General features: G+C 41.7%; 1 protein-coding gene across 3 annotated transcripts in view; it reads right to left on the bottom strand.

Annotated features, from left to right (window-relative positions):
• fam204a (family with sequence similarity 204 member A) overlaps positions 1-26,741 on the bottom strand; it is an 88,076-nt gene that overhangs the window by 43,028 nt on the left and 18,307 nt on the right. Inside the window, exons 2-6 of one of the 3 annotated variants that reach the window (XM_068052989.1) lie at positions 23,046-23,104; positions 18,405-18,531; positions 3,863-3,953; positions 2,920-3,004; positions 2,358-2,460 (exon numbers count right to left, since the gene is read on the bottom strand). In XM_068052989.1, the coding sequence (XP_067909090.1) occupies positions 2,358-2,460; positions 2,920-3,004; positions 3,863-3,953; positions 18,405-18,531; positions 23,046-23,077 (438 nt within the window). In that variant the 5' untranslated portion in view covers positions 23,078-23,104. Of the gene's footprint in view, positions 1-2,357; positions 2,461-2,919; positions 3,008-3,862; positions 3,954-18,404; positions 18,532-23,045; positions 23,105-26,741 lie in introns of all 3 variants that reach the window. The other 2 variants (XM_068052988.1, XM_068052987.1) reach the window with 2 other exon arrangements.

Consider the following 26,741-nt stretch of genomic DNA (forward strand, 5'->3'; position numbering starts at 1 on the left):
ACGATGGCGACGTTTAAGAGGCATCTTGACAAATACATGAATAGGATGGGAATAGAGGGATACGGTGCCCAGAAGTGCAGAAGGTTTTAGTTAGACAGGCATCAAGATCGGCGCAGGCTTGGAGGGCCGAATGGCCTGTTCCTGTGCTGTACTGTTCTTTGTTCTTATTTCATCTACTGCTGATTTCCTCCCTTTGTATTGTTTATCATTGTATTTCCCTGGGCCACTGTAGTAATTTTGATATCGAGAGAGCAGAAAAGTATTTAAGTAATAAGTTACCTCAAAAACCCAGAGTAGTTAAGCGACTGATCATATTACGCTGTTATGGCTCTCGATGCCAAAGAAGCTAATGGTGAGTTTAGAGTGCCCACTACAAACTGTCTGACTATAGTATGGGACAGTGAGAAATGACAAATCAAAATCATTCTGGGGAGAGTGGGGGGGGGGGGGGGGGGGGGGTGGGTGGGTGGAATAGCTGCAAGACAATATGTATCATTCTGTTCCACAAGACCAGCAATTAGTCTCTCCCACATTGTGGAGCTTTTCGTAGCATTTTAAAGCGAGTTGATTTATACCAGATTTAACCCACATTAGCTCTGAGAAAACAGTCTGAATGAGTGCTGCATTCCAACCTGCCAACTGATGCATGATAAGTTCCCTCCCTAAGGAAAAACCAACACAGTATTATTACTGGGTACACATCTTCTCAGCAATCCATAAACTTGCATTGGCAGAAGACCTGAGGCTAGGTGCTTTGTTGAGAGAGAGAGATGACATGGAAGTGAAGGGCTATAAAATGGGCAGGAGAGGTAAATTAAAAAAAGTTTGATTCAAACACATCTGCTCCCAATGTGTTCCACTGGTGATTAAATTCAATACATTTAAACATTTCATCATCATCATACATGCATAGATGAAACGGACAACTGCGGGAACAGTCACTTTCTCAGGCTGAACAAGATTCTGTAATCTTGCTATTCTGTTCAATCCTAAAATGAGCTTTGTATAGGACATCTGATTCGTCACCAAGACAGCTTACTTTCAACTCTACAACATTGCCTGCCTCCATCCTTCAGCTGCTGAAACCCTTACACATGCCTTTTCCAACTCCATACTCACTACTCTAATGCTCCCCCGCTGGCCTTCCAATCTCTATGCCCCAACATTCAAAAACAACTTACATTTATATAGCACCTTCAGGAGTAATAAAATGTCCCAAGGCGCTTGACATTAAGCCACATAATAGGATATTAAAGTATATTAAAAACTTGGCCAAAGAAGGAGGTTTTAAGGAGTGTTTTAAAGGAGGAAAGGGAGGTAGAAAAATAGAAAACTTTATGGCATAGAAGGAGGCTATTCAGTGGAATAGCAGAGGGGTTTGGGGAGGGAATTTCAGAACTAAAGGCCTTAGCAGCTGAAGAGATGCACAGAGGCCAGAATTAGTGCAGTGCAGCTATCTAGGAGGGTTTAGAGCTCGACGGGGTTACAGAGATAGGAAGGGGCGAGGCCAGAGAGGAATTTGAAAACAAGGGGTGAGAATTTTTTTTTTAAATCAAGGCACTACTGGACTGGGAGCCAATGTAGATCAGTAAGCATATTAATGATGGATGAACTGGACTTGGTGCAAGTTAGAATACGAGAAGAGTTTTGGATGAGCTTAAGTTTACGGAGAGTGGAAAATGACAGGCCAGCCAGGAGAGCATTGGAATAGTCACGTCTAGAGGTAACAAAGGCATGGATGAGGGTTTCAGCCGCAGTTGCGCTGAGGCAAGCGTTGAGGTGGAAATAGGTGGTCTTTGTGATCGTGCAGATATGTGGTCGAAAGATTATCTCAGGGTAAATATGACACCAAGGTTGCAAACAGTCCAATTCAGCCTCAGACTACTACCCGTATCATGTCCTGTACGAAACCACACGTGCCCATCACCCTTGCCTTGTCTCCCCATCCTCTAATGCATTAATTGTAAAATCCTCGTCTTTGTCCATAAATATTGTCAAGACTTTGCTTTATCCCAGCTCTATAATCTCTTCCAGCCCTGTATCTTTTCTTACATGCTTTGCTCCTCTGCCTCTAGCCTTCTACAAATTCCCCTCTTCCTTTGCCTATCACTGGGTCAACTCAGTTGTACTTTATAGCACTTCCTTCCTAAACTTTTACATGTCTATAAATCTTAAGACCCAGCTCTTTGACCAAGCATTCAGTTATCTCCTCCTAATTATCCCTTCCTGGCTCTGTAACTGTATTCCATATGCCTATTTATAAAATAGCTTGGGATGTTATTTTACATGCAAGACATTATTGATCCAAGCTCAAATTAACTTACACAGAGTATGATTATATTAATAAACATTATTACCTTTGAAAGAGGTGCACTGCAAGCAGGAATTTCAAATCTATCATTTGCTCCAAAGTACTGTTTTAGTTCACTCCAGTGGGCCTCTTGGGCAGTCAGCTCTCTGCTAGAAGCAAGCACAACCTCCACATTATCAGCATTGTACTCATTACAATTTATCAATTTCTTTTACAGAATCAGTAACCGCCATCCTAGATACTTGTGCTTAAAGGTAACGGCTCGACCAGGTTACTTATTTTCTACTCCAGTTAATATCAAAGAAAATTTCAAAATAATTTGTATAAACTAGATAAAAACAAGGGAACGGTAGTGCAGTGGTTACATTACTGGACTAGTAATCCAGAGATATCAAATCCCATCATAACAAGCCACTCAGTTAAGAGCAATTAGGGATTGGCAATAAATACTGCATACATTAAATGTCCTCAGGAAAAAGTAATCTAAATTTTTTAACAGGATCTTTTGATTTATTTTGTTAAAATTGAAATTGTAAATTGGAAGAATTATATCACACAATTGTCAACAGGACAGAGAAAATCTATGTAAATTAATTCCACTTAAGTACCTTTTATTTTCAGCTTTCAGCTCTTCCTTGGATTTCCACATTTTGTTGGAAGATTCCTCGCCATTCCTTCCTCCATTTGTAGGACCTTCTGTGTGAGAATAATCCAGATTATGCATAAATTCATAACAACTAGCATGATCCTGAAAGCTTTAGTAATACTGACATGAACTTTCCCATTCGGCTACACCAAATTTTTGAGTAAACCTGCAAGTGACAACTAGATAGACTGAAAGGGAATGTTGTCTATTTTGAAATACTCACTTGGGCAATCCCTCAATTATTACCGTCTTCACCGAGTACAATGAGTATCAAGGTAAAAGAAAGAGAGACTTACTGTTTTACATAATCTTTATTTATAAATCTATGTATCTACTTTTAATTATTTGAATTTATTAAGGCACGCTCACGATCTAAAGAACCTTTTTGTAACAGTGGACACCTGTTTGAAATTACCGTTATATATCAGTGTGATTGAGAGCTAATATTGTCAATATACCACTAATGAGTTGTCAATGAAAAATACCCAATTAAAAAATGAGACATTTCTTAGATCAGCAGTGCTGTTTCGCTGCCGCAGAACCACTGTGGAGGGGCTATGCAGATTAAAGTTCTGCAGTCCTACTCAAATGCATCTTGGCCTTGTTTCTCAAGCAGTCTAGAGGACAGACATAATCATAGACTCACTCCAGCTGATCGAGAGAAAGTGTGAAACTGGTCAGAGCAGAGCTGTGCTGTAACAACTTCATCCAAGAATGTAACTTAAAGGACCTGGATGAATTACAACTGCATTTAAAAATAATAAAAACAAAGTATTTCAGTCAAAATTAACTTTTTCAGAAATTGTAGGTTAGGTTATCTACAATAATATAAACGTACAGCCTGCTGGCAATGTTCATCAGTAATTCACTGAAGTAAAGTGAATAATTTCCCTATCGTGCTGTACCTGCACCAGCGGCTTTTCGTTTTCGTCGAACCCTCTTTTGAAATGAGGTTTTAGTTATGGAATTCCTTCTGTCTTTCAATTCCTGAAATTTCTAAGAAAATATTATCAGGGTTAAAGCAAATAGCAATAACTCATTCATAATACTATTAGGATAACTCAGTGTAAGTTGTATGTTGGAATTTATTTCACAAACATGAATGAATGGCAGGAATTTCACAATGAGTAAACAAGTAAAACAACCACTTGTGGTAGATGAACAATACGTACAAGTAATTCTGATGTCAATGAAATGAAATAAAGAGTGCGCTAGCTTTTCCAGGAAGAAATGTAATTAAGGAAGTGTGTAATTGAGCCATATAGACCAGAAAGATCCCAGGTTTAATCTCCACCTTTTGCTGGAGTAGTGCATCTTAGAGAGGGTGTTACTGGATTAGGAGGAGAAACCTCTGATCCCTTGCTGGAAACTACATGGTTACTATGCCTCTATTTCCACCTGCCCCAATCGAATGGTATGCTAACACTCACTATCTAGGCTTACAGTTGAAGAATGCCCACTTGAATAAGCTTGAATACAGTCCTGATGCCTATGAAACCATACTGCAAACAGACTCTTTGGGCCAGCAAGAGGGGAAGGAAGAAAAATGTATTTAAAAAAAAAATTTAAAAATTCATAGTTAAAACTCTTGCTGGGCAGTTCAGGCACAGCAGACACAATCGGTGGAATTTTATGCTCTCCCCCCTGTGGTGGGTTTGGAGGCGAGCAGAGCACAAAATCGGGTGGGATGGTGGTGGGGCGGGAGTTGCGTGTGAACCGCCTCCACTGAAATTTAGCCCAGGGCGGGAAGGCCTGTGAACAGTATTACAACCGACCGCTCCAGTCAAAGCCCCCAATCAAAATATACAATTCTGACTGTGGTGGGAAAAACGCACTATTAATTCAAGCCTGTCCCTCCACAGATCACCTAACATATCATTTTAAACTTTCCAAATTAAAGAAAGACCCAGCCAAATTGTACAATCTATTAACCCCCAAATGAGGCTAACCAAACCAGGTGTCTTTAAATCAACAAATTACCTGTTTAATTAGAAAAACTAAATTCTTAAACACCAAGATATAAACAACATTTAAAATAGAAAAATTAGAGTCCTTGCAGTTTTATGCTCCTGCCAGAAGAGGAACAGTCCAAGGTTGCTTGAAATCCTCACAGCCGTCCGATGGGGGAAAAAAGGTTCAACAGTAGAACAGTCTGTAGTCTAATTCAGAAGTCGAAATTGTTGCTCCTTCTCCAGCGATGAATTTAAACAATTAACTTGCAAACACTTTCTAATGAATCAATTTGGCTTTAGAATTTTTGAGGGATAAAAGATTGCCACAGTTTAACTTCCCTTCCTTCATTTTAAATTATCAGAGATCTCTGTTTTGGCTTGACTTTTTAGAATTTTGAGAATAATAAATAAACAGACTAAATTCTCTTCCTTCAGTTTAAATGATCTGAGAGCTCTTCTTTCAGTTGCTAACACAGCTGTCTGTCTGTTTCTTTGGGTTAGAACAGTCTGTCTCCACTATCATCCAATTCAAAATTAAATTGTAACAATGCATCTCTCAATCTCTGGTCTTGAATGGCTGTATCCCAGGCAATGAGAATGCACTCTTTGAATCGCAGTCTCTGAATGGCTGTATTCCGGGCAAGAATGCATTGTTTGACTCAGGCTTTGGAGCTTGCTGCCTTAAAGCAGTATGGCTCTTTTTCCAGCCTTAAAGGCACACCGCATTCTTCCCAGACAAAAAAACTACAGGATCATAACATCTCCGCCCCTGGCGGAATGAAACGCCATTCCTGAAATGCGTTTCATTACAATGGGTAAAAAATACAAATTGAAAAAAATGCTAGCACATTTTTGTTCCCGCATTTACAGATACACTAACAATTTACAGCATTCTCATCTCCGTCCACATAGTTAAATCCGCGACAAAGAGTCGGTGATAACATTATTTTTCCCCGAAATGTGTACAACCCTCATATGATAAGGCTGTAACAACACACTCCATCTAAAGATTCTAGCATTTCGGTTCTTAAACTTTTCCAAAAATATTAATGGGTTATGGTTAGTGTATTTTAATATCTCCTTATAGCCAACTGTGCAACAGCCCCAACAAACAAATTTCTCTGCAGCACCTGTGGAAGAGCCTGTCACTCCAGAATTGGCCTTTATAGCCACTCCAGGCGCTGCTTCACAAACCACTGACCACCTCCAGGCGCGTATCCATTGTCTCTCGAGATAAGGAGGCCCAAAAGAAGAGTCCTAGATATATAGCTCAAAATGTTTGAGAACCAGTATAAGTCCCAATGTTTCTTTTTTCACAGTGGAATATTTTTTCTGATGACAATTTAGTTTTCTAGAAAAATACTCCACTGGCTTCTCAATGCCGGATTTGGCATCTTACAGTAGGACTGCACCAACCCCCAGGTCGCTAGCATCGATCGCTAATTTAAAGGGTTTAGCGAAATTTGGAGTAGCCAACACTGGCTCATTAGTTAAGATTGCCTTTAGCTTTTCAAAAGCTGCCTGGCATCCATCTGACTGTACCACTTTGTTTTTCTCTTTTTGTAGCAAGTTAGTTAACGAAGCAGCCACAGTACTAAAGTTTCATACAAATTTCCGATAAAACCTGTATATCCCTAAAAATCTCATTATTTCCCGTTTAGATTTATGGATAGGGAACTCTATTAAGGCATGCACCTTTGCCGTTTTTGGTAAGTTTAGTTTAGTTTAGTTGAGAGATACAGCACTGAAACAGGCCCTTCGGCCCACCGAGTCTGTGCCGACCATCAACCACCCATTTATACTAATCCTACACTAATTCCATATTCCTACCACATCCTCACCTGTCCCTATATTTCCCTACCACCTACCTCTACTAAGAGCAATTGCTACTGGCCAATTTACCTATCAACCTGCAAGTCTTTGGCATGTGGGAGGAAACCTGAGCACCCGGAGGAAACCCACGCAGACACAGGGAGAACTTGCAAACTCCTGACCTTGCCCCACTATATGTCTGAGGTAAGTTACTCTTGCCTTTCCAAATTCACTTATTTTTCCTAATTTACCACCAAGTCTGCAGCTCGTAACTTTTTAAATAAAAGTTTAAGTGTTCTTGCCAAATGTTACTATATATTAGTACATCATCGAGATATACTACACAGTTGGGAACACTGGCTACCATCTGATTCATTAATCTTTGAAAAGTAGCTGGGATATTTTTTAGCCCGAATGGCCTCACCTGGCACTGATAAAGACTGTCAGATGTTACAAAAGCTGATATCTCTCGAGGAGTCAAAGGAACTTGCCAGTAACCCTTTAACAAGTCAACCTTGCTAAGAAACTTAGTGCTGCCTACTCTGTCGATGCAGTCTTCTAAACACGGAATTGGGTAGGAGTCTGCCTTGATTACAGCATTAACATTTCGAGAACCTATAAAAAAAATTGGGTTGTCCCGTGAGGTTTAGGAACTAGAACTACTGGCGAACTCCAGCTACTCTGTCCAGGTTACAAAGAACAAGAACAAAGAACAGTACAGCACAGGAATAGGCCATTCGGCCCTCCAAGCCTGCGCCGATCTTGATGCCTGCCTAAACTAAAACCTTCTGCACTTCCGGGGTCCGTATCCCTCTATTCCCATCCTATTCATATATTTGTCAAGATGCCTCTTAACGTCGCTATCGTATCTGCTTCCACCACCTCCCCCGGCAACAAGTTCCAGGCACTCACCACCCTCTGTGTAAAGAACTTGCCTCGCACATCCCCTCTAAACTTTCCCCTCTCACCTTAAACTGATGTCCCTTAGTAACAGACTCTTCCACCCTGGGAAAAAGCTTCTGACTATCCACTCTGTCCATGCCGCTTATAACTTTGTAAACCTCTATCATGCCGCCCCTCCACCTCCATCGTTCCAGTGAAAACAATCCGAGTTTTTCCAACCTCTCCTCATAGCTAATGCCCTCCAGACCAGGCAACATCCTGGTAAACCTCCTCTGTACCCTCTCCAAAGCCTCCACGTCCTTCTGGTAGTGTGGCGACCAGAATTGCACGCAATATTCTAAGTGTGGCCTAACTAAAGTTCTGTACAGCTGCACATGACTTGCCTATTTTTATACTCTATGCCCTGACCGATGAAGGCAAGCATGCCGTATGCTTTCCTGACTACCTTATCCACCTGCGTTGCCACTTTCAGTGACCTGTGGACCTGTATGCCCAGATCTCTCTGCCTGTCAATACTCCTAAGGGTTCTGCCATTTACTGTATACCTCCCACCTGCATTAGACCTTCCAAAATGCATTACCTCACATTTGTCCGAATTAAACTCCATCTGCCATTTCTCCGCCCAAGTCTCCAACCGATCTATATCCTCTGACAATCCTCATCACTATCCGCAACTCCACCAACCTTTGTGTCATCCGCAAACTTACTAATCAGACCAGCTACATTTTCCTCCAAATCATTTATATATACTACAAACAGCAAAGGTCCCAGCACTGATCCCTGCGGAACACCGCTAGTCACATCCCGCCATTCAGAAAAGCACCCTTCCACGGCTACCCTGTCTTCTATGACAGAGCCAGTTCTGTATCCATCTTGCCAGCTCCCCTCTGATCCCATGTGACTTCACCTTTTGTACCAGTCTGCCATGAGGGACCTTGTCAAAGGCTTTACTGAAGTCCATATAGATAACATCCACTGCCCTTCCTTCAATCATCTTTGTCACTTCCTCAAAAAACTCAATCAAATTAGAGACACGACCTCCCCTTCACAAAACCATGCTGCCTCTCGCTAATGAGTCCATTTGTTTTCAAATGGGAGTAAATCCTGTCCCGAAGAATCCTCTCTAATAATTTCCCTACCACTGATGCAAGGCTCACCGGCCTATAATTTCCTGGATTATCCTTGCTACCCTTCTTAAACAAAGGAACAACATTGGCTATTCTCCAGTCCTCTGGGACCTCACCTGTAGCCAATGAGGATGCAAAAATTTCTGTCAAGGCCCCAGCAATTTCTTCCCTTGCCTCCCTCAGTATTCTGGGGTAGATCCCATCAGGCCCTGGGGACTTATCTACCTTAATGCTTTGCAAGACACCCAACACCACCTCCTTTTTGATAATGAGATGACTGAGACTATCTACACTCCCTTCCCTAGGCTCATCATCCACCAAGTCCTTCTTGGTGAATACTGATGCAAAGTACTCATTTAGTACCTCGCCCATTTCCTCTGGCTCCACACATAGATTCCCTTCTCTGTCCTTGAGTGGGCCAACCCTTTCCCTGGTTACCCTCTTGCTCTTTCTATACATATAAAAAGCCTTGGGATTTTCCTTAATCCTGTTTGCCAAAGACTTCTGATGACCCCTTTGAGCCCTCCTGACTCCTTGCTTAACTTCCTTCCTACTGCCTTTATATTCCTCAAGGGATTCGTCTGTTCCTGGCCTTCCAGCCCTTACGAATGCTTCCTTTTTCTTTTTGACGAGGCTCACAATATCCCACGTTATCCAAGGTTCCCGAAACTTGCCAAACTTATCCTTCTTCCTCACAGGAACATGCTGGTCCTGGATTCTAATCAACTGACGTTTGAAAGACTCCCACATGTCAGATGTTGATTTACCCTCAAACAGCCGCCCCCAATCTAAATTCTTCAGTTCCTGCCTAATATTGTTATAATTAGCCTTCCCCCAATTGAGCACCTTCATCCGAGGACTACTCTTATCCTTATCCACAAGTACCTTAAAACTTATGGAATTCTGGTCACTGTTCAATCAAATTGTTTTCCAGCATGTACAGGACCGCAGCTTTCACTTGGGCCTATTTGTCTGGATTCAAGCAATTAGGACCTTGTTTTAAAGGAACGGTTCCCCCCTATATCCATATCATGTGTGGCTAAGGTTGTACATTCCAGCTTATCCCTACAAATGTTTTGAAACATTGCGAAAACCCTGGTTAGGTCTTCATTGTGTTTTGCCTCGAAGTGTAAAAGCATATCGTCTAATTTTCCTAGCCATTCTGTATTTGCTAATTTGACAGTTGGAGGTTCAATCTGAGAATTTCCTAGGCCTACTTCAGCCTCATCCTCACTATCCTTTTCCTTCTCAACAGTCTCGATTATCTGACATACCCGTACTGGCTTATCCTCCTCCCTGCGGTAATATTGTTTGAGCATATTAATGTGACACAACCAGTTCTTCCGGCGATCGGCGATGTCAATGAAGTAATCTACCTTACCCACTCTTTTGATCACTCTATATGGGCCACTGAACCGTCCTCCCTATAATGATAACAACACTAATACTTCATACCCTGGTTGAAAATCACGGGCTTTTGCATTCTTGTCTGCCTATCTTTTCATATTGGCTTTGGATGCTTTAAGGTGTTCCCGAGCCACACCACAAGCTTTTGAGTGTCTTTCCCGGAACACATACATTGTCTAGTAGCAACGATTTTCATTCTTTTGTTCCAAGAATCTGTCCTTTATAAGTTTTAGAGAACCTCTTACTTGATGTCCATAAAAAATTAAAAACGACTGAAGCCCATAGACTCATGCGGTGAGTCTCTGGTAGCAAATAAAAGAATGTCTAGTCCTTTATCCCAGTCATGTGGATATTCATGACAGTATGTTCTAATCATCGTTTTGAGAGTCTGGTGAAATCTCTGAAAAGCTCCCTGTGACTGTGAGTGATAGGATGAAGATTTCAACTGTCTAATCCCCAAATTATCCAAGACTTCTTGAAATATCCTAGACATGAAATTAGAACCTTGATCTGATGAAGTTCAAGTGGCAATCCATATCTCGTAAAGAATTGGGTTAACTTTTCTACCACTACTCTAGCAGTAATTGTCCTCAAAGGAATGGCCTCTGGAAATTGAGTAGCCATAGCCATGATAGCAAGTATGTATGGATGCCCCGCTTTTATTTTCTTCATGGGTCCTACACAGTCCACTAATACCCTGCTAAATGGTTCCTCGATCACTGGTATGGGAACTAGTGGTGCCGGAGGACATATGTGATGTTTTAAATGATTACTTTTCATCTGTGTTCACTATGGTGAAGGACGATGTAGGTGTAGTGATCAGGGAGGGGGATTGTAATATACTTGAACAAATTAGTATTGAAAGAGAGGAAGTATTAGCTGTTTTAGCAGACTTAAAGGTGGATAAATCCCCAGGCCCAGATGAGATGTATCCCAGGCTGCTATGTGAGGCAAGGGAGGAGATAGCAAGGGTTCTGACACAAATTTTCAAATCCTTTCTGGTCACAGGAGAGGTACCAGAGGACTGGAGGAAAGCGAATGTGGTACCATTATTCAAGAAGGGTAGCACGGATAAACCAGGTAATTACAGGCCAGTGAGTCTAATGTCAGTGGTAGGGAAACTATTGGAAAAAATTCTGAGAGACAGGATTAATCTTCATTTGGAGAGGCAGCAATTAATCAGGGATAGTCAGCATGGCTTTGTCAGGGGGAGATCGTGTCTAACAAACTTGATTGAATTTTTCAAGGAGGTGACTAGATGTTTCGATGAGGGTAAAGCAGTTGATATAGTCCACATAGACCTCAGCAAGGCTTTTGATAAGATCCCACATGGGAGATAGGTTAAGAAGGTAAGAGCCCATGGGATCCAGGGCAATTTGGCAAATGGGATCCAATATAGGCTTAGTGGAAGGAGGCAGAAGGTGATGGTCGAGGGTTGTTTTTTCGAATGGAGGCCTGTGACCAGTGGTGTACCACAGGGATCGATGCTGCAGCCCTTACGGTTTGTAGTGTACATTAATGATTTAGACATAAATATAGGAGGTATGATCAGTAAGTCCGGAATGACACGAAAATTGGTGGTGTCGTAAATAGCGAGGAGGAAAGCCTTAAGACTACTGGACAATATAATTGGGCTGGTAAGATGGGCAGAGCAATGGCAAATGGAATTTAATTCTGCGAAGTGTGAGGTGATGCATTTTGGGAGGACTAACAAGGCATGGGAATATAGAATGGATGGTATGACCCCAGGAACTACAGAGGGACCTTGGTGTACTTGTCCATAGATCACTGAAGGCAGCAGCACAAGTAGATAAGGTAGTTAGGAAGGCATATGGGATACTTGCCTTTTTTTAGCCGAGGCATAGAATATAAGAGCAGGGAGGTTATGATGGAGCTGTATAAAACGCTAGTTAGGCCACAGCTGGAGTACTGTGTACAGTTCTGGGCACCACACTATATGAAGGATGTGATTACACTGGAGAAGGTGCAGAGGAGATTCACTAGGATGTTGTCTGGGCTGAAGCATTTCAGCTATGAAGAGAGACTGGATAGGCTAGGGTTGTTTTCTTTGGAGCAGAGAAGGCTGAGGAGGGATCTGATTGAGGTATACAAAATCATGAGGGGTATTGATAGGATAGATAGGAAGAAATGTTTTCCCTTAGTGGAGGTGTCACTAACCAGGGGGCATAGATTTAAGATAAGGAGGAGGAGGTTTAGAGGGGATTTGAGGAAAGCTTTTTTCACTCAGAGGATGATTGGAATCTGGAACACACTGTCTGAAGGGGTGGTGGAGGCAGGAACTCTCACAACATTTAAGAAGTATTTAGATGAGCACTTGAAATGCCATAGCATGCAAAGCCATGGGCCATGTGCAGGAAAATGGGATTAGACTGGATGAGTGCTTGATGGTCGGCGCAGACGCATTGCGCCGAATGGCCTGTTTCTGTGCTGTATAACTCTATGGTTCTATTATTTTACGGTAGGTTGTGGTTTTCCCACCATTTGACAGGTATGGCACGTCCTACAAAATTGCCTCACATCCTTTGTAAGACCTGGCCAGTAATATGTTAGCTTATGCATCATTTGGTCTTCCGAATTTCCCCATGTCCTGCGAAAGGAATGTTGCGTGCTAACCTGGTCGATATTTAGGTGTTACCACTATCTGTTCAACAACTGTCCAGTCTTCGCGGCAGGTCTATGAGGCGGTCTCCATTTCCTCCTCAAAACCCCATTTGCCATATAATAACCTTCTGGATCTCTTTTCGCCTCAGCTTCTGACAGAGCCGTCTGTGCTATTCGGTATATGTCTGGATCAGCTTGCTGTGCTGCAACGATAGATAATCTGTTGAACATCTCGTTTGGATTATCTAAATCCCCAAATCTACTTGTGGTGCCCCCTTTACCTCCAACAATGGATCCTGTTTAGCCATTGCTCAGGTAACTACACACGCAGGAAGTATTCCCGGACCTTGTTCCCATAATTGTTCCGTTTCCTTAATTTCACTTGGTTCCTCTGTAACCATAGGAGAAGCTGATACTTTTGATCCTGCCAAATCATTTCCTAGGAGTAGATCAATTCCCTTTACTGGTAAACTGTGGACAACACCTACAGTAACTATCTCAGATATTAAGTCACTCTCTGGGTGTACTTTATACAAAGGTACAGGTATATACTCCCCGCCAATTCCATTAACTAAAACTTTAGCGTTCAAGGCGCTCTCTCGTGGAAAGCTCATATCTTTCCCCAGGAAGAGTGCCTGGATCACTCCTGTGTCCCCTGTGTCCCCGAGTTTCATGAAAGGTTTTCCTGCTTCAGTTACAAGATACGGACAAAAATGAATTATAACTCTCAGGTATTTTATTCTTAACCTCTACACTCTCTTTAGTTTCAGTATCTGGTTTCACATTCACAGCTGTCATTAAAGCTATGGCCTGCTACACTCGGAGTCTTTTCCTCTGCACTAACTTTGCGTAGCTCAACAAGTCCTATGGGTGTACCTCGCAATTTCCAGCACTCTGAACAAAGATGACCCGTTTTGTTGCAATGATAACACTTTGGTTTGCGAACCTGACTTCTACCCTCAGCACGTTCCTTTCTGACCTGAGGTGGTGATCCTGGGGCATTCCCAGCTGTTCCTTCTTGTCCCCAACTACTTGCCTTCCTTTCACTCTCCCCACTTTCTATCCTTCTTGGGTTTATGGGGGTGAAGGACAAAATAGGTTGGCTTATTCACAAGCTCAAAATCATCAGCAATCTCTGCTGCTTGCCCAGCTTTCAAAACTTTCAAGTTATCTATGAGTTCTCACTACTGAAGGAATAGAGTTTTTAAACTCTAAGAGAATCAATTCTCGAAGGTTCTCATATGTGGTTTCTATCTTTAATGCCTGTATCTAACAGTCAAAATTAATTTGCTTCACCCTCTCAAATTCTAAATATGTCTTCTCAGCCAATATCTGTACGTTCCTAAACTTCGGACGGTAAGCTTCAGGGACTAACTCATACGCAGCGAGAATAGTCTTTTTTGCCATCTCATAATCTGCAGAAGCCTCTTCAGAAAGCATGGCATAAGCTTCATTAGCTCTGCCTACCAGCCTTCCCTGCATGAGCAATGTCCAGCTTTCTTTTGACCATTCCATCTGTTTGGCTATTTTTTCAAAAGGTAATGAAAAATGCCTCGACATCCCTTTCCTCGAACTTAGAAAAAGCTTGAATAAATTTAAACAGCTTTTCGCTGGGTCCTGAGCTAAATTCAGATTCTTCCTGGATTTAAGACTACCCCTTTGTCTTAGTTCCATCTCTTTTAACCTAAATTCCCTTGTTTCTTTGTCACTTTCTCTCTGAAATTCAAGTCCTAGTCTTACCAATTCTATTGCTTTTTCTTTTTCTGTTTCAAGTTTTTTTGTTTCTAACTGAATCCTAGCCAATGCCACTGCATCACTATCACATCTAATACCTTCATATCTCTCATATTCCCTTTCTTGTTCCTCGTATTGCCCTTCATCTGTATCATCATCCAATTCCAGATGTTCAGCTATTATGTCAATTATCTCTGCTTTTTTGGCACTTGATTTCAATTCCAAACTCAATTTTGCTGCCAATTCTTTTAATTTGTTCTTAGTTAAAGTTATCAAGTCACTCAGGGAAACATTCTGCTTTCCCAAAAACTCTGCTACAACTACTAATGCCATTACAATGGTACAGACTGTACTTTATTATACAAGAGACCTGGTTCTTTTATTTCTTTGTAATTGGCGTTAGATTTAGATCCTAACAATAGTGTTTCCAATTGCTATGATCCCAAACTCGAAAGAAATAAATCTGATGCCAAACGCAAGACCCCAATTTAAATATGTTATCCAAGAGATGAGTATTAATATGATTCCAAATGCGAGCCCTCCAGATTAGTCTGATTCTGATCCCAGACGTGAGCCATCGAATTAACTATGATTCAACTGCAAGTGAGCCCCAATTAATCTGTGATTCAAATCCTGGACGAGAAACCCAATTGATATGTTACAACGGCGCTCCAGTCAAAGCCCCCAATCAAAATATAAGATTCCAATTGTGGTGGGAGAAATGCACTGTTAATTCAATCCCGTCCCGCCTAACATATCATTTTAAACATTCCAAATTAAAGACCCAGCCAAATTGAGTGATTCCAGCATTTCTTGTTTTTGTACCGTCTCTTCTTTGGCCTCCTTATCTCGAGAGACAATGGGTAAGCGCCTGGAGGTGGTCAGTGGTGTGTGGAGCAGCGCCTGGAGTGGCTATAAAGGCCAATTCTAGAGTGACAGGCTCTTCCACAGGTGCTGCAGAAAAATTTGTTTGTCGGGGCTGTTACACAGTTGGCTCTCCCCTTGCGCCTCTGTCTTTTTTCCTGCCAACTGCTAAGTCTCTTCGACTCGCCACACTTTAGCCCCGCCTTTATGGCTGCCCGCCAGCTCTGGCGAACGCTGGCAACTGACTCCCACGACTTGTGATCAACGTCACAGGACTTCATGTCGCGTTTGCAGACGTCTTTAAAGCGGAGACGTGGACGGCCGGTGGGTCTGATACCAGTGGCGAGCTCGCTGTACAATGTGTCTTTGGGGATCCTGCCATCTTCCATGAGGCCTCGCTGCCATACAGCAAGGTACTGAGGACACAGGCTTGATACACTCGGACTTTTGTGTTCCGTGTCAGTGCGCCATTTTCCCACACTCTCTTGGCCAGTCTGGATATAGCAGTGGAAGCTTTTCCCATGCGCTTGATTTCTGCATCTAGAGACAGGTTACTGGTGATAGTTGAACGTGGGTAGGTGAACTCTTGAACCACTACCAGAGCGTGGTCGCCAATATTGATGGATGGAGCATTTCTGGCGTCCTGCCCCATGATGTTCGTTTTCTTGAGGCTGATGGTTAGGCCAAATTCATTGCAGGCAGCCGCAAACCTGTCGATGAGACTCTGCAGGCACTCTTCAGTGTGAGATGTTAAAGCAGCATCGTCAGCAAAGAGGAGTTCCCTGATGAGGATTTTCCGTACTTTGGACATCGCTCTTAGACGGGCAAGGTTGAACAACCTGCCTCCTGTTCTTGTGTGGAGGAAAATTCCTTCTTCAGAGGACCTGAACGCATGTGAAAGCAGCAGGGAGAAGAAAATCCCAAAAAGTGTACCATCCATTAACCCACAAATGAGGCTAACCAAACCAGGTGTCTTTAAATCAACAAATTAACTGTTTAATTAGAAAAACTAAATTTTTCAACACTACTAAGATATAAGCAACATTTAAAATAGAAAAAGTTAGAGTCCTTGGAATTTTACGCTCCTGTCAGAAGTGGAACAGTCCAAGGTTGCTTGAAATCCTCACAGCTGTCCGATGGGGAAAAAAGGTTCTTCAACAGTAGAACAATCCGTAGTCTAATTCAGAAGTTGAAATTGTTGCTCCTTCTCCAGTGATAAATTTAAACAATTAACAACTTGCAAACACTTTCTAATGAATCAATTTGGCTTTAGAATTTTTGAGAGACAAAAGATTGTCCCAGTCTAACTTCCCTTCCTTCAGTTTAAATTATCAGAGATTTCTGTTTTGGCTTGACTTTTTAGAATTTTGAGAGAATAAAATAAACAGACTAAATTCTCTTACTTCAGTTTAAATGGTCTGAGAGCTCTCCTTTCAGGTGCTATCACACAGCTGTCTGTCTGTTTCTCTGGGTGAGAACAGTCTGTCTCCACTATAAGCCAGCTCAAAATTAAATTGTAACAATGTATTTCTCGATCTCTGGTCTTGAATGGCTGTATCCAGGCAACAAAAATGCATTCTTTGACTCAGTCTTTGGAGCTTGCTGTTTTAAAGTAGTACAGCTTTTTCCAGCTTTAAAGGCACACCGCATTCTTCCAGAATAAAACCTACAGAATCAGAACAGCATTCCTGCCCTGCCACCAATTGAGGCCCTTAACTGGGAAATTAACTCCCAATTAAGGGCCTCATCCTACCACTGCTGCAATTACCCATGCGGCGGGCAGCATGGTAGGAAAAAAATGTGCAAGCTGCTTCCTGGTTCTGGGATTGAGGTGGGGGTGTGGGAGCCCGCTGAGGGCCCCCACCTCCTCCCCCCCCCCCCTTGAATTACCTCAGGCCTGGCTCCTACAGCACTCCTCAGCCTCCAGGACGGTCACCTCCAGGAACACCGGTCAGTGACTGGAATCATACCTGATATAAAGGAAGATGGTTGTGGTTGTCTGGGACCAATCATCACAACTCCTGGACATTGCTGCAGGAATTCTTAAGAAAAGCATCTTTGGCCCAAATATCTTCAATTGTTTCTTTAATGATACTTCCTCTGTCATAAATGGTGCTGTTCACAGATCATTTTGCAGTGTTCAGATGCAGTTAGAACTCCTCTGATAATGAAGAAACATATGCTAGCCTACAGTGGAATTGAACAACATCTAGCTTTGGGCTAATAAGCAGCAGGTAACATTTGTGCCACATATGCAGGGCAGTAACCACCTCAAAATATGAAAGCCTACTTCTTCCACCTGATCTTCAACAGTACTGCCAAAGCCTAGTCAACCAACTCCAGTGTCCTAAGGGTTACCATTGATCAGAGGCTTAACTGGACCAGTCATACCAACACTGTAGCTACAAGAGCTGGGCAGAAGCTGGGTATTCTGTAATGAATGGCTCACTTCCAGAATCCTCAAAGGCTCTCCACCAACTACAAGGTTAAAGTCAGGAGTATTTAGATGAGCGCCGCTGCAGCAATATGCAAGAAGCTCAACATCATCCAGATCAGAGCAGTTTGTCTAATCAATACCCAGTAAATCTATTCAATATTAACTCCTTCCATCTACACCGTACTGTGGCTGCAGTGGGTACTAGCTACAGGATGCATTGCAGCTTGCTTCAATAAAACCTCCTTCCCCAATATTTCTACTACCCAGATGAACAAGAGAGCAACATTGTGGGGTCCCTACCACCACCTGGTTTCATCTAGCCTAGACATATATTGCTGTTACTTCTTCATTAACGGCAATATTCTGGAACTCCCTACCAGCTATTTACAGTATTTCCTATGCAATCAACAGCCATTTAGTAATTTCATTTGCCACAATCATGTTTTGAAACATGTAAAATAGCAACTTGGATCCAAAGGAAAACAAGTGTACTTTACTGGTTTGAGTATATAAAATGAAGCCTATTGATACAGTTAAAACACAATACAACTTTGTAACTATTATTTAAATCATACAATTAAAATCATACCTTCCACAGTTGCAGAGACACTCCAGCTGGGCATTCTTCAGTTGCATTTTTCAAATCTTCTGCAACTTTCTTTTCTTTCCAGCATGTAACCAATTTATGTCTGTTGCTTCTCTGTTCTGCGGACATACTGAAAGAAATGACACAAAGAGTGTGGGGCAATGGGAAACATTGAAAGGAAATAAGGCATAGTAGTACCCAGCAAAATCCTGCAAAGAAAAGGAGTACAATTTCTCAGAAAGAGAAAACTTTACAAACTTTGTTTTTGGAAGTTGGCATAAACAACGCAAACATCTTTACGAACCATCACTGCAGTACAGCATTCAATGCTTCAGTTAATAAGCACCTGAGGGTCTGTACCAGGTAACACTTTCAGTATCAGGTCATCACATTGAATAGATCCCAGAGCAAATTTCACAAGTAGAAAGTTTTGGGTTCCAGCCACAAAAGTCTTCTGCAATTTTGTAGTTTTGTAAATTCAAGGTTTACTTTATTGGAACATGCAAACTAAAGCTGAACTCCAGGTATAAAACATACTAAAAAAATTCAAATTAAAATATAAATAGGTACCAATTATTACTAAACTATTAATACTTGCGTGAAACAGCATAATTTATATAATTGAGACTATTTTTAAAAGCATGATATACAGGCACTACAAAAGATTTTTTTATTTTACAGGATCTGAACATATGTTTGGGATGTATTACAAGAGCATAAGATAATCAATGGCACTTTAAAATTTCAATTATTTATGTTGTGGTCAAAATTCTGAGAATCAGTCGCACCTTTAAACACAGTCACAATCTTTTAGTTACTAAACAAAATAAGAGCCCATGGTTTAGGGGGTAACATATCAGCCTGGATAGAGGATTTATTAGCTAACAGGAAACAGAGAGTGAGCATAAATGGGTCATTTTCAGGTTGACAAATTGTAAATAGTGGAGAGCCACAGCGATCAGTGCTGGGGGCTCAACTATTTACAAACTTATATCAATGACGTGGATGAAGGGACAGAATGTATGTTGCTAAATTTTCTGATGACACAAAGATAGGTAGGAGAGTAAGTTGTGAAGAGGACATAAGGGGCTGAATTTTATAAGTTTAAAAGGCAGGGCGCACACGCGACTTGCGCGCCGCTGAGCCCCTGCAATATTTCGAGCGGGGTCTCATTTAAATGGAGGGGGTGGTACTGCCCCCCCCACCCCACAAATGCTGTAGAGGAGGCGGCCGCTCCGTTCTTGGCAATGGTGTCTGGCGCCACCGCCATTTTTAAATGGCTTCAAGCCCATAGGAAAAAATTGAATTTTTAAAGTTCATTACTAACAATTTTCTTTTTAAAAAAAATTAAAAGCTGCAGGCTCTTTCTCACCCCCAGGGCTTTTTTTTAATTGGCCTATAATCACGAAAATTAACTTTATTTCCACCCTGAACATTCCCTCCCAACCTCGTCACATTTGCCCTTCAACCCCTTCCCACCATCCCCACAGCCAACAAAAAGTGTTTTTCTCGGAGTTCCGAAGGCGTGGGAGTTCCGGACGGTGGCTGGAATATCAGCGTGGGACAGCCATTAGATCCAGGTAGGTTTATTTGCATGTGCTGTAATTAATTTTATTAAAATGAAGGCCCCGTCGCCATGGCCCCGACATCAGAGGGCTGTTAAAATTCAGCCAAAGGAGTCTGCAAAGGGATATAGATAGGTTAAGCGAGTGGGCAAAGATCTGGCAGATGGAGTATAACGTGGGAAAGTATAGACTTGACTGGAAAAATAGAAAAGCAACATATTATTTAAATGGAGAGAGATTGCAGAACTCTGAGATGCAGAGAAATCTGGGTGGCCTAATACAAGAAACACAAAAAGTTAGTATGCAGATACAGCAAGTGATTAAGAAGGCAAATGCAATGTTGTATATGGAATATAAAAGTAGAGATGTTTTGCTACCGTTGTACAGGACATTGGTGAGACCACATCTAGAGTACTGTGTACAGCTCTGGTCTCCTTACTTAAGAAAGGATATATTTGCATTGGCAGGTCACAGAAGGTTCACGCGACTGATTCCTGGGATGAGGGGGTTATCTTACGAGGAAAGGTCATAGAGTTATACAGCACAAAAACAGGTCCTTCGGTCCATCGTGTCCGTGCCAGCCATCAAGGAATGTTGTGAGAGTTCCTACCTCTACCACCCCTTTAGGCAGTGTGTTCCAGATTCCAACCACCCCCTGGGTGAAAAAATATTTCCTCAAATCCCCTCTAAACCTCCTGCCCCTTACCTTAAATCTATGCCCCCTGGTTAGTGACACCTTCGTTAAGGGAAAACTTTTCTTCCTATCTACCCTATCTCTGCCTCTCATAATTTTGTATACTTCAATCAGGTCCCCCCTCAGCCTTCTCTGCTCCAAGGAAAACAACCCTAGCCTATCCAGTCTCTCTTCATAGCTGAAATGCTCCAGCCCAGGAAACATCCAGCTGAATCTCCTCAGCACCTTCTCCAATGTAATCACATCCTTCCTACAGTGTGGCGACCAGAACTGTACCCAGTACTCCAGCTGTGGCCGAACTAGCGCTTTACACAGCTCCATCATAACCTCCCTGCTCTTATACTCTATGCCTCGGCTAATAAAGGCAAGTATCCCATATGCCTTCCTAACCACCTTATCTACCTGTGCTGCTGCCTTCAGTGATCTATGGACAAGTACACCAAGGTCCCTATGACCCTCTGTACTTCCTAAGGTCTTACCATCCATTGTATATTCGCTTACCTTGTTAGTCCTCCCAAAATGCATCACCTCACCCTTCTCAGGATTAAATTCCATTTGCCACTGCTCTGCCCATCTTACCAGCCCATCTATATCGTCTTGTAATCTAAGGCTTTCCTCCTCACTATTTACGACACCACCAATTTTTGAGTCTTCTGCGAACTTACTGATCATACCTCCTATATTCACGTCTAAATCATGAACGTACACTACAAACAGCAAGGGTCCAAGCACCGATCCCTGCAGTACACCACTGGTCACAGACTTCCACTTGCAAAAACAACCCTCGACCATCACCCTCTGCCTCCTGCCACTAAGCCAATTTTGGATCCAATTTGCCAACTTGCCCTGGATCCCATGGGCTCTTACCTTCTTAACCAATCTCCCATGTGGGACCTTATCAAAAGCCTTACTGAAGTCCATGTAGACTACATCAACTGTTTTACCCTCATCTACACATCTAGTCACTTCCTCGAAAAATTCAATCAAATTTGTTAGATATGATCTCCCCTTGACAAAGCCATGCTGATTATCCTTGATTAATCCCTGCCTCTCCAAGTGGAGATTAACCCGGTCTCTCAGAATTTTTTCCAATAGTTTCCCTATCACCGATGTTAGACTCACTGGCCTGTAATTACCTGGTTTATCCCTGCTACCCTTCTTGAATAATGGTACTACATTCGCTGTCCTCCAGTCCTCTGGCACCTCTCCTGTGGCCAGAGAATTTGAAAATTTGTGTCAGAGCCCCTGCTATCTCCTCCCTTGTCTCACAGAACAACCTGGGATACATCTCATCTGGGCCTGGGGAGTTATCCAGTTTTAAGCCCGCTAGAAACGCTAATACCTCCTCCCTTTCAATGCTAATTTGTTCAACTATATCACAATCCCCCTCCCTGATCTCTGCACCTACATTGTCCTTCTCCATAGTGAACACAGATGAAAAGTAATCATTTAAAACCTCACCTACGTGCTCCGGCTCTACACACAGATTGCTACTTTGGTCCCTAATGGGGCCTACTCTTTCTCTGGTTATCCTTTTGCCTTTAATATACTTATAAAACGCCTTGGGATGTTCCTTTATCTTGCCCGCCAGTGTTTTTTCATGCCCCCTCTTAGCTCTCCTAAGTACTTTTTTTTTTTTTAAGTACCTCCCTACACTTTCTACACTCCTTTAAGGCCTCTGCTGTTTTCAGCGCTCTGAATCTGGTTGGACAGGTTGGGCCTGCATTCATTGGAGTTTTGAAGGATGAGAGGTGATCTTTTTGAAACATATAAGATCCTGAGGGGACTTAACAAGGTGGATGTTGAAAGTATGTTTCCCCTTGTGAGAAAGTCTAAATCTAGGGGGCACAGTTTAAAAATAAGGGATCTCCCATTTAAGACAGAGATAAGGGGAACTTTTTTCTCTGAGGGTTGCGAGTCTGTGGAACTCTCTTCCCCGGAGAGCGGTGCAGGGCCTGGAGGCAGGGCCACTCAATGTTTTTAAGGCAGAGGTAGACAGATTCTTGACAAACAAGGGAGTCAAAGGGTATCGGGGTAGGCAGGAAAGTGGAGTTATATCCACAAACAGATCAGCCATGATCATATAGAATGGCGGAGCAGGCTCCAAGGGCCGAATAGCCTACTCCTGTTCCTAGTTTGTATGTTCATATATATGTTTAGATTTATTTAATTCAATTTGTAATTCTTCGTTATTCTTCTCCCCTTGGGGCAAACCATCCTCAGTCTGAAACTCACTGTATGGAGGATATTGATGTAAATTCATTATTTCTTCTCTTGGCTTTGTGGTACATTGCTATACTGACATGTGCTATTGAGTTATATACACATAGAAGACTTCTGCAATCGAATATGCATAATTACAGCAAGCAGCTGAAGTGCTCTTACCAGTTAGGTTGTTGGTCTGTGGAATCCACCATTACCGGACAGTGTTCTGGGACAAATTGCTTTGAACAAAAAGAGAAAATCTTTAGCTTGTAAATTCTCACTGAACTGCCTTCTGTAAGGAACATGGAGTATATTCAACAGATTAATACTTTCAAGAGAGAATATTTCATTGGACGTGATGTGGCATGAAGCTTCCTTTGAAGCTGGCATTTTTATTTTCATGGCAGAAGGGGGCAAGAAACAAAACAAGTTATAAACTTTATGGAAAGGGAAAAATAATCAGCTGATAGAAAGAACTTGCAGTCATATAGTACCTTTCACATCCTCAGCAGGTTCCAGAGCGCTTCACACCAAGGAATCATTTTTGAAGTAATTTGTGAACAAGGTCTCAAATACAAAGTGAATTAACTAACCAATCAAACTTTTTTGATTGTGTTGGTTGAGGGATAAATGTTGGCCAGTGCACTTGGAGAACACCATGTCGTTACAATCATCTCGTTCATGGTTTATATTAATATTTTTACAGGTAACTTTAAGTTTTGAGAACATAAAATTTGTAAATGTAAGGTAATTGAAACTCTGGAATTCAAAAGTTGCCAGACCATCCAAGGTACTTACACTTCAAAGGTCTTTCCATGTGTACTTACAGGGTCAGAGTTAGAGGGGTGAGAGCCATAAAACAGCAGGTGAGACCATTTAGTTGGGGAGCTGAGGACAATAATTCTGAAGAGAATTACCCTGTCTTCGTTAGCAATGTGAATTATTCATGTAGGCTCAGGATCAAAAGATTTTTAAAGCTATAAGTTAAATTAGTTTAAATTGCGATCTGGTATATCCCAGATGTACCACATTGCTCTGGAGATAGATGATGCAGGGAGATGTCTTTTGGTCTGGTATTTTATCTCTGAGATTGTTCACAGAGTCAGTATGTGTTTGGAGCAGCTTGAATCAGGCAGAGAGAGATTCTGCCAGAAGCTGGGACAATGATCAAAGAGATCATCAGGAACCAGGGGTGTTTCTGATTTGGAGCTACTACACACAGATGCGAGGCCCATGCTCAGGCTGAGGAATCCACAATCGTGAGGTGTTGAAGGAGAGTTGAAGGGTTCACCTTGCGAGATGCTAGCGGAAGGACACCAAGAGATCTCATATCTCGGAGGATAGTTGCAACACTAAGGACAGTCAAAGTGAATTCCTGAGAGTTGTGGTATGTTTTGGATTGGCCCCAGGAAAAATGAAGGAACGTTAAGATCCTGTAAAGTATAGGGGAACTCTTAGGTGAAAGTAAAAGTCAAACGGGGAGAGTTCTATTCAGATTTTGGGTTATCAGTATAAGTGATTACAAGTTATCATTTTAAGTTAGTGGTGCTTGCTTTGTTTAACTCTTGCACAGTAAAGGTTTTTCTTTAAAATGTGAAATCTTGTAGCGTAATTCTTTCAGTTAATAACTGGGAGTTCGAATTTCTTTTTTAAAAAAGTTATTGGTTTCCAACAGGATTGTAACAGTGCAATGGGATCTTTTACCTTTTTTTGAACAGTTGGATAGGGCTTTGGCTCAATATCTCATCTGAAAGACAGCACTTCCAACTACCCTTCGTACTGCATGGAACTGTTGGCTGCATTATGTGCTCAGTTCTTGCTCTGTGGCTTGAATTTCAAAGCTTCTAACTCAGAGGTGACACAGCACCACCACTGGGCCAAGCTGCCATTTTGTACAGACATTAAAATAACATTGTTTTTATTTGGCCTGAGAAACTGCAATTTTCTTCTTTGTGTCAGTAGTGTGTAGCTCTCTAATTGCTTACAAAACAAAAAATAACCAATCACACATATGTATAAGGCCAAATCATTGAGGGTTTGGTTATCAAGCTGTTACACTTTTGGAACAGCAACCCAGAAAACTTTCCATGACAAAATGTGACACTGAACTCAGTATAACTGGTAATTTGGGGGCTAGTACCAGAAAAAAAGTTACCTTGAAGGCTGCTGGATTACTGATAAAAACCAAGTAAACTCACAATCTCCGTGCTGCTAGCCTAGTACCACAACTATTAGGCTACTATACCTAAATAAATCAATAAAGTTAATCATGCAGGACCTTCCCATGCTTAATCAAGGTTGGCTGCTGTATACTAGGTGTGTTACATTGTGTTATGAAAGCAATTCTTTTTTGTTAAAAAATATTTTTAAAGGAATTTATGGTTAAGCTGAAAATGTTGGACCAGCTTTCTTTTTAAAAAGGAAGCCACCAAGAGGATTAAGGGATAAAAACAAGAAATGCTGGAATCACTCAGCAGGTCTCGCAGCATCTGTGGAAAGAGAAGCAGAGTTAACGTATCGGGTCAGTGACCCTTCATCGGAACTGACAAATATTAGAAAAGTCACAGGTTATAAGCAAGTGAGGTGGGGGTGGGGCAAGAGATAACAAAGGAGGTCTAGATTGGACCAGGCCACATAGCTGACCAAAAGGTCATGGAGCAAAGGCAAACAATATGTTAATGGTGTGTTGAAAGACAAAGCATTAGTACAGATTATCTGTTAATACACTGAATATTGAACAGCAGCAAGTGCAAACCTGAAAAAAAAAGAGGATTGAGGGAGCCGGATTGGCAACAATGTTGCTAATTGTCACAAGCGCTCCTTTGATTGGACAAGCCCAGTTGTAGCAGAGCACATCTGGCTGGGCAGAAAACTGACCGGTTTTCTGGTTATGTGTCAGCGCGGGTTTTACCTTCTGGAAGATGATAAAAGCCAACTGCTGAAGTGTCAAAAAAGGACAGAAGGAGAAAGTTCCAAGGAAGAACAGAAGACTACAACCCAACTCGCTTTCCAGAAATTCCCTGAAAGACTGAGAAGTCCATTGTATCAATTCATTTTTCCCCCCCTGTATTTGAAGAAAGCCTGCTAAAAAATTCACAACGCTGCCCGAAGAGAACTGTTCTAAAGATCCTGTCTACATGTACTCGAAGGTTGGACTGTGTGCCAGTTTTGCTGCAGCGTCTCATCGACTGTTTTCTTCAGGGGTGGGCAAGTAATCTGCCTGGGTTTTTTTGTCTGTAACAGAGCTCTGACCCAAAAATCCCTTTTTATTAGTTTTCGGTTATCCAGTATACTTATATGTGGGTATGCGTGAGTGTCAAGGGACTAAGGTAAAGAGGGACTTTAAAATCTGATTAAGGTAGAAAGGGGACTTTTAAAATTTAATGTTGGATTTTTAAAAATTTGATCTGTGTAATATTGTTTTGCTTCATTACTAGTTAAACCTTGTTTTATAATAAACCATTAATTTTGTTGTTCAGAAAAAAAAAGCTGGTTAGTGTGATATATTCTGGGGAAAATAGTGTATCTGATTGTTTCAGTAAGTGGAAAAATTGAAAAGAAATGTTGCGACCTGTGGAGAAGTGGGACTGAATTAACAGTGCACTCCTCCCACCTTGGTCATAACAATAGATAATATTCAAATTTACTCCTGATGATTAATTCCATTATTTTTCACAGAACTGAAATTAGGATTAATGGGTTCCTAGTTGCTTGTGTCTGTTATGTCACACTTTTAGAATACCAACACCACAATAGGATATTTCCAATATACTGCTACCTCTCCAGTGTAATGTCCCGTGAGTCCCTCGTAATGATTGTTAATGCCTTATGAATCTCTTCCGTAGCCTCTCTTAGCACACCAGGATAAATGCCAGT

The sequence above is a fragment of the Heterodontus francisci genome, chromosome 20 (assembly GCF_036365525.1).
Source record: "Heterodontus francisci isolate sHetFra1 chromosome 20, sHetFra1.hap1, whole genome shotgun sequence".
Lineage (NCBI taxonomy): Eukaryota > Metazoa > Chordata > Chondrichthyes > Heterodontiformes > Heterodontidae > Heterodontus > Heterodontus francisci.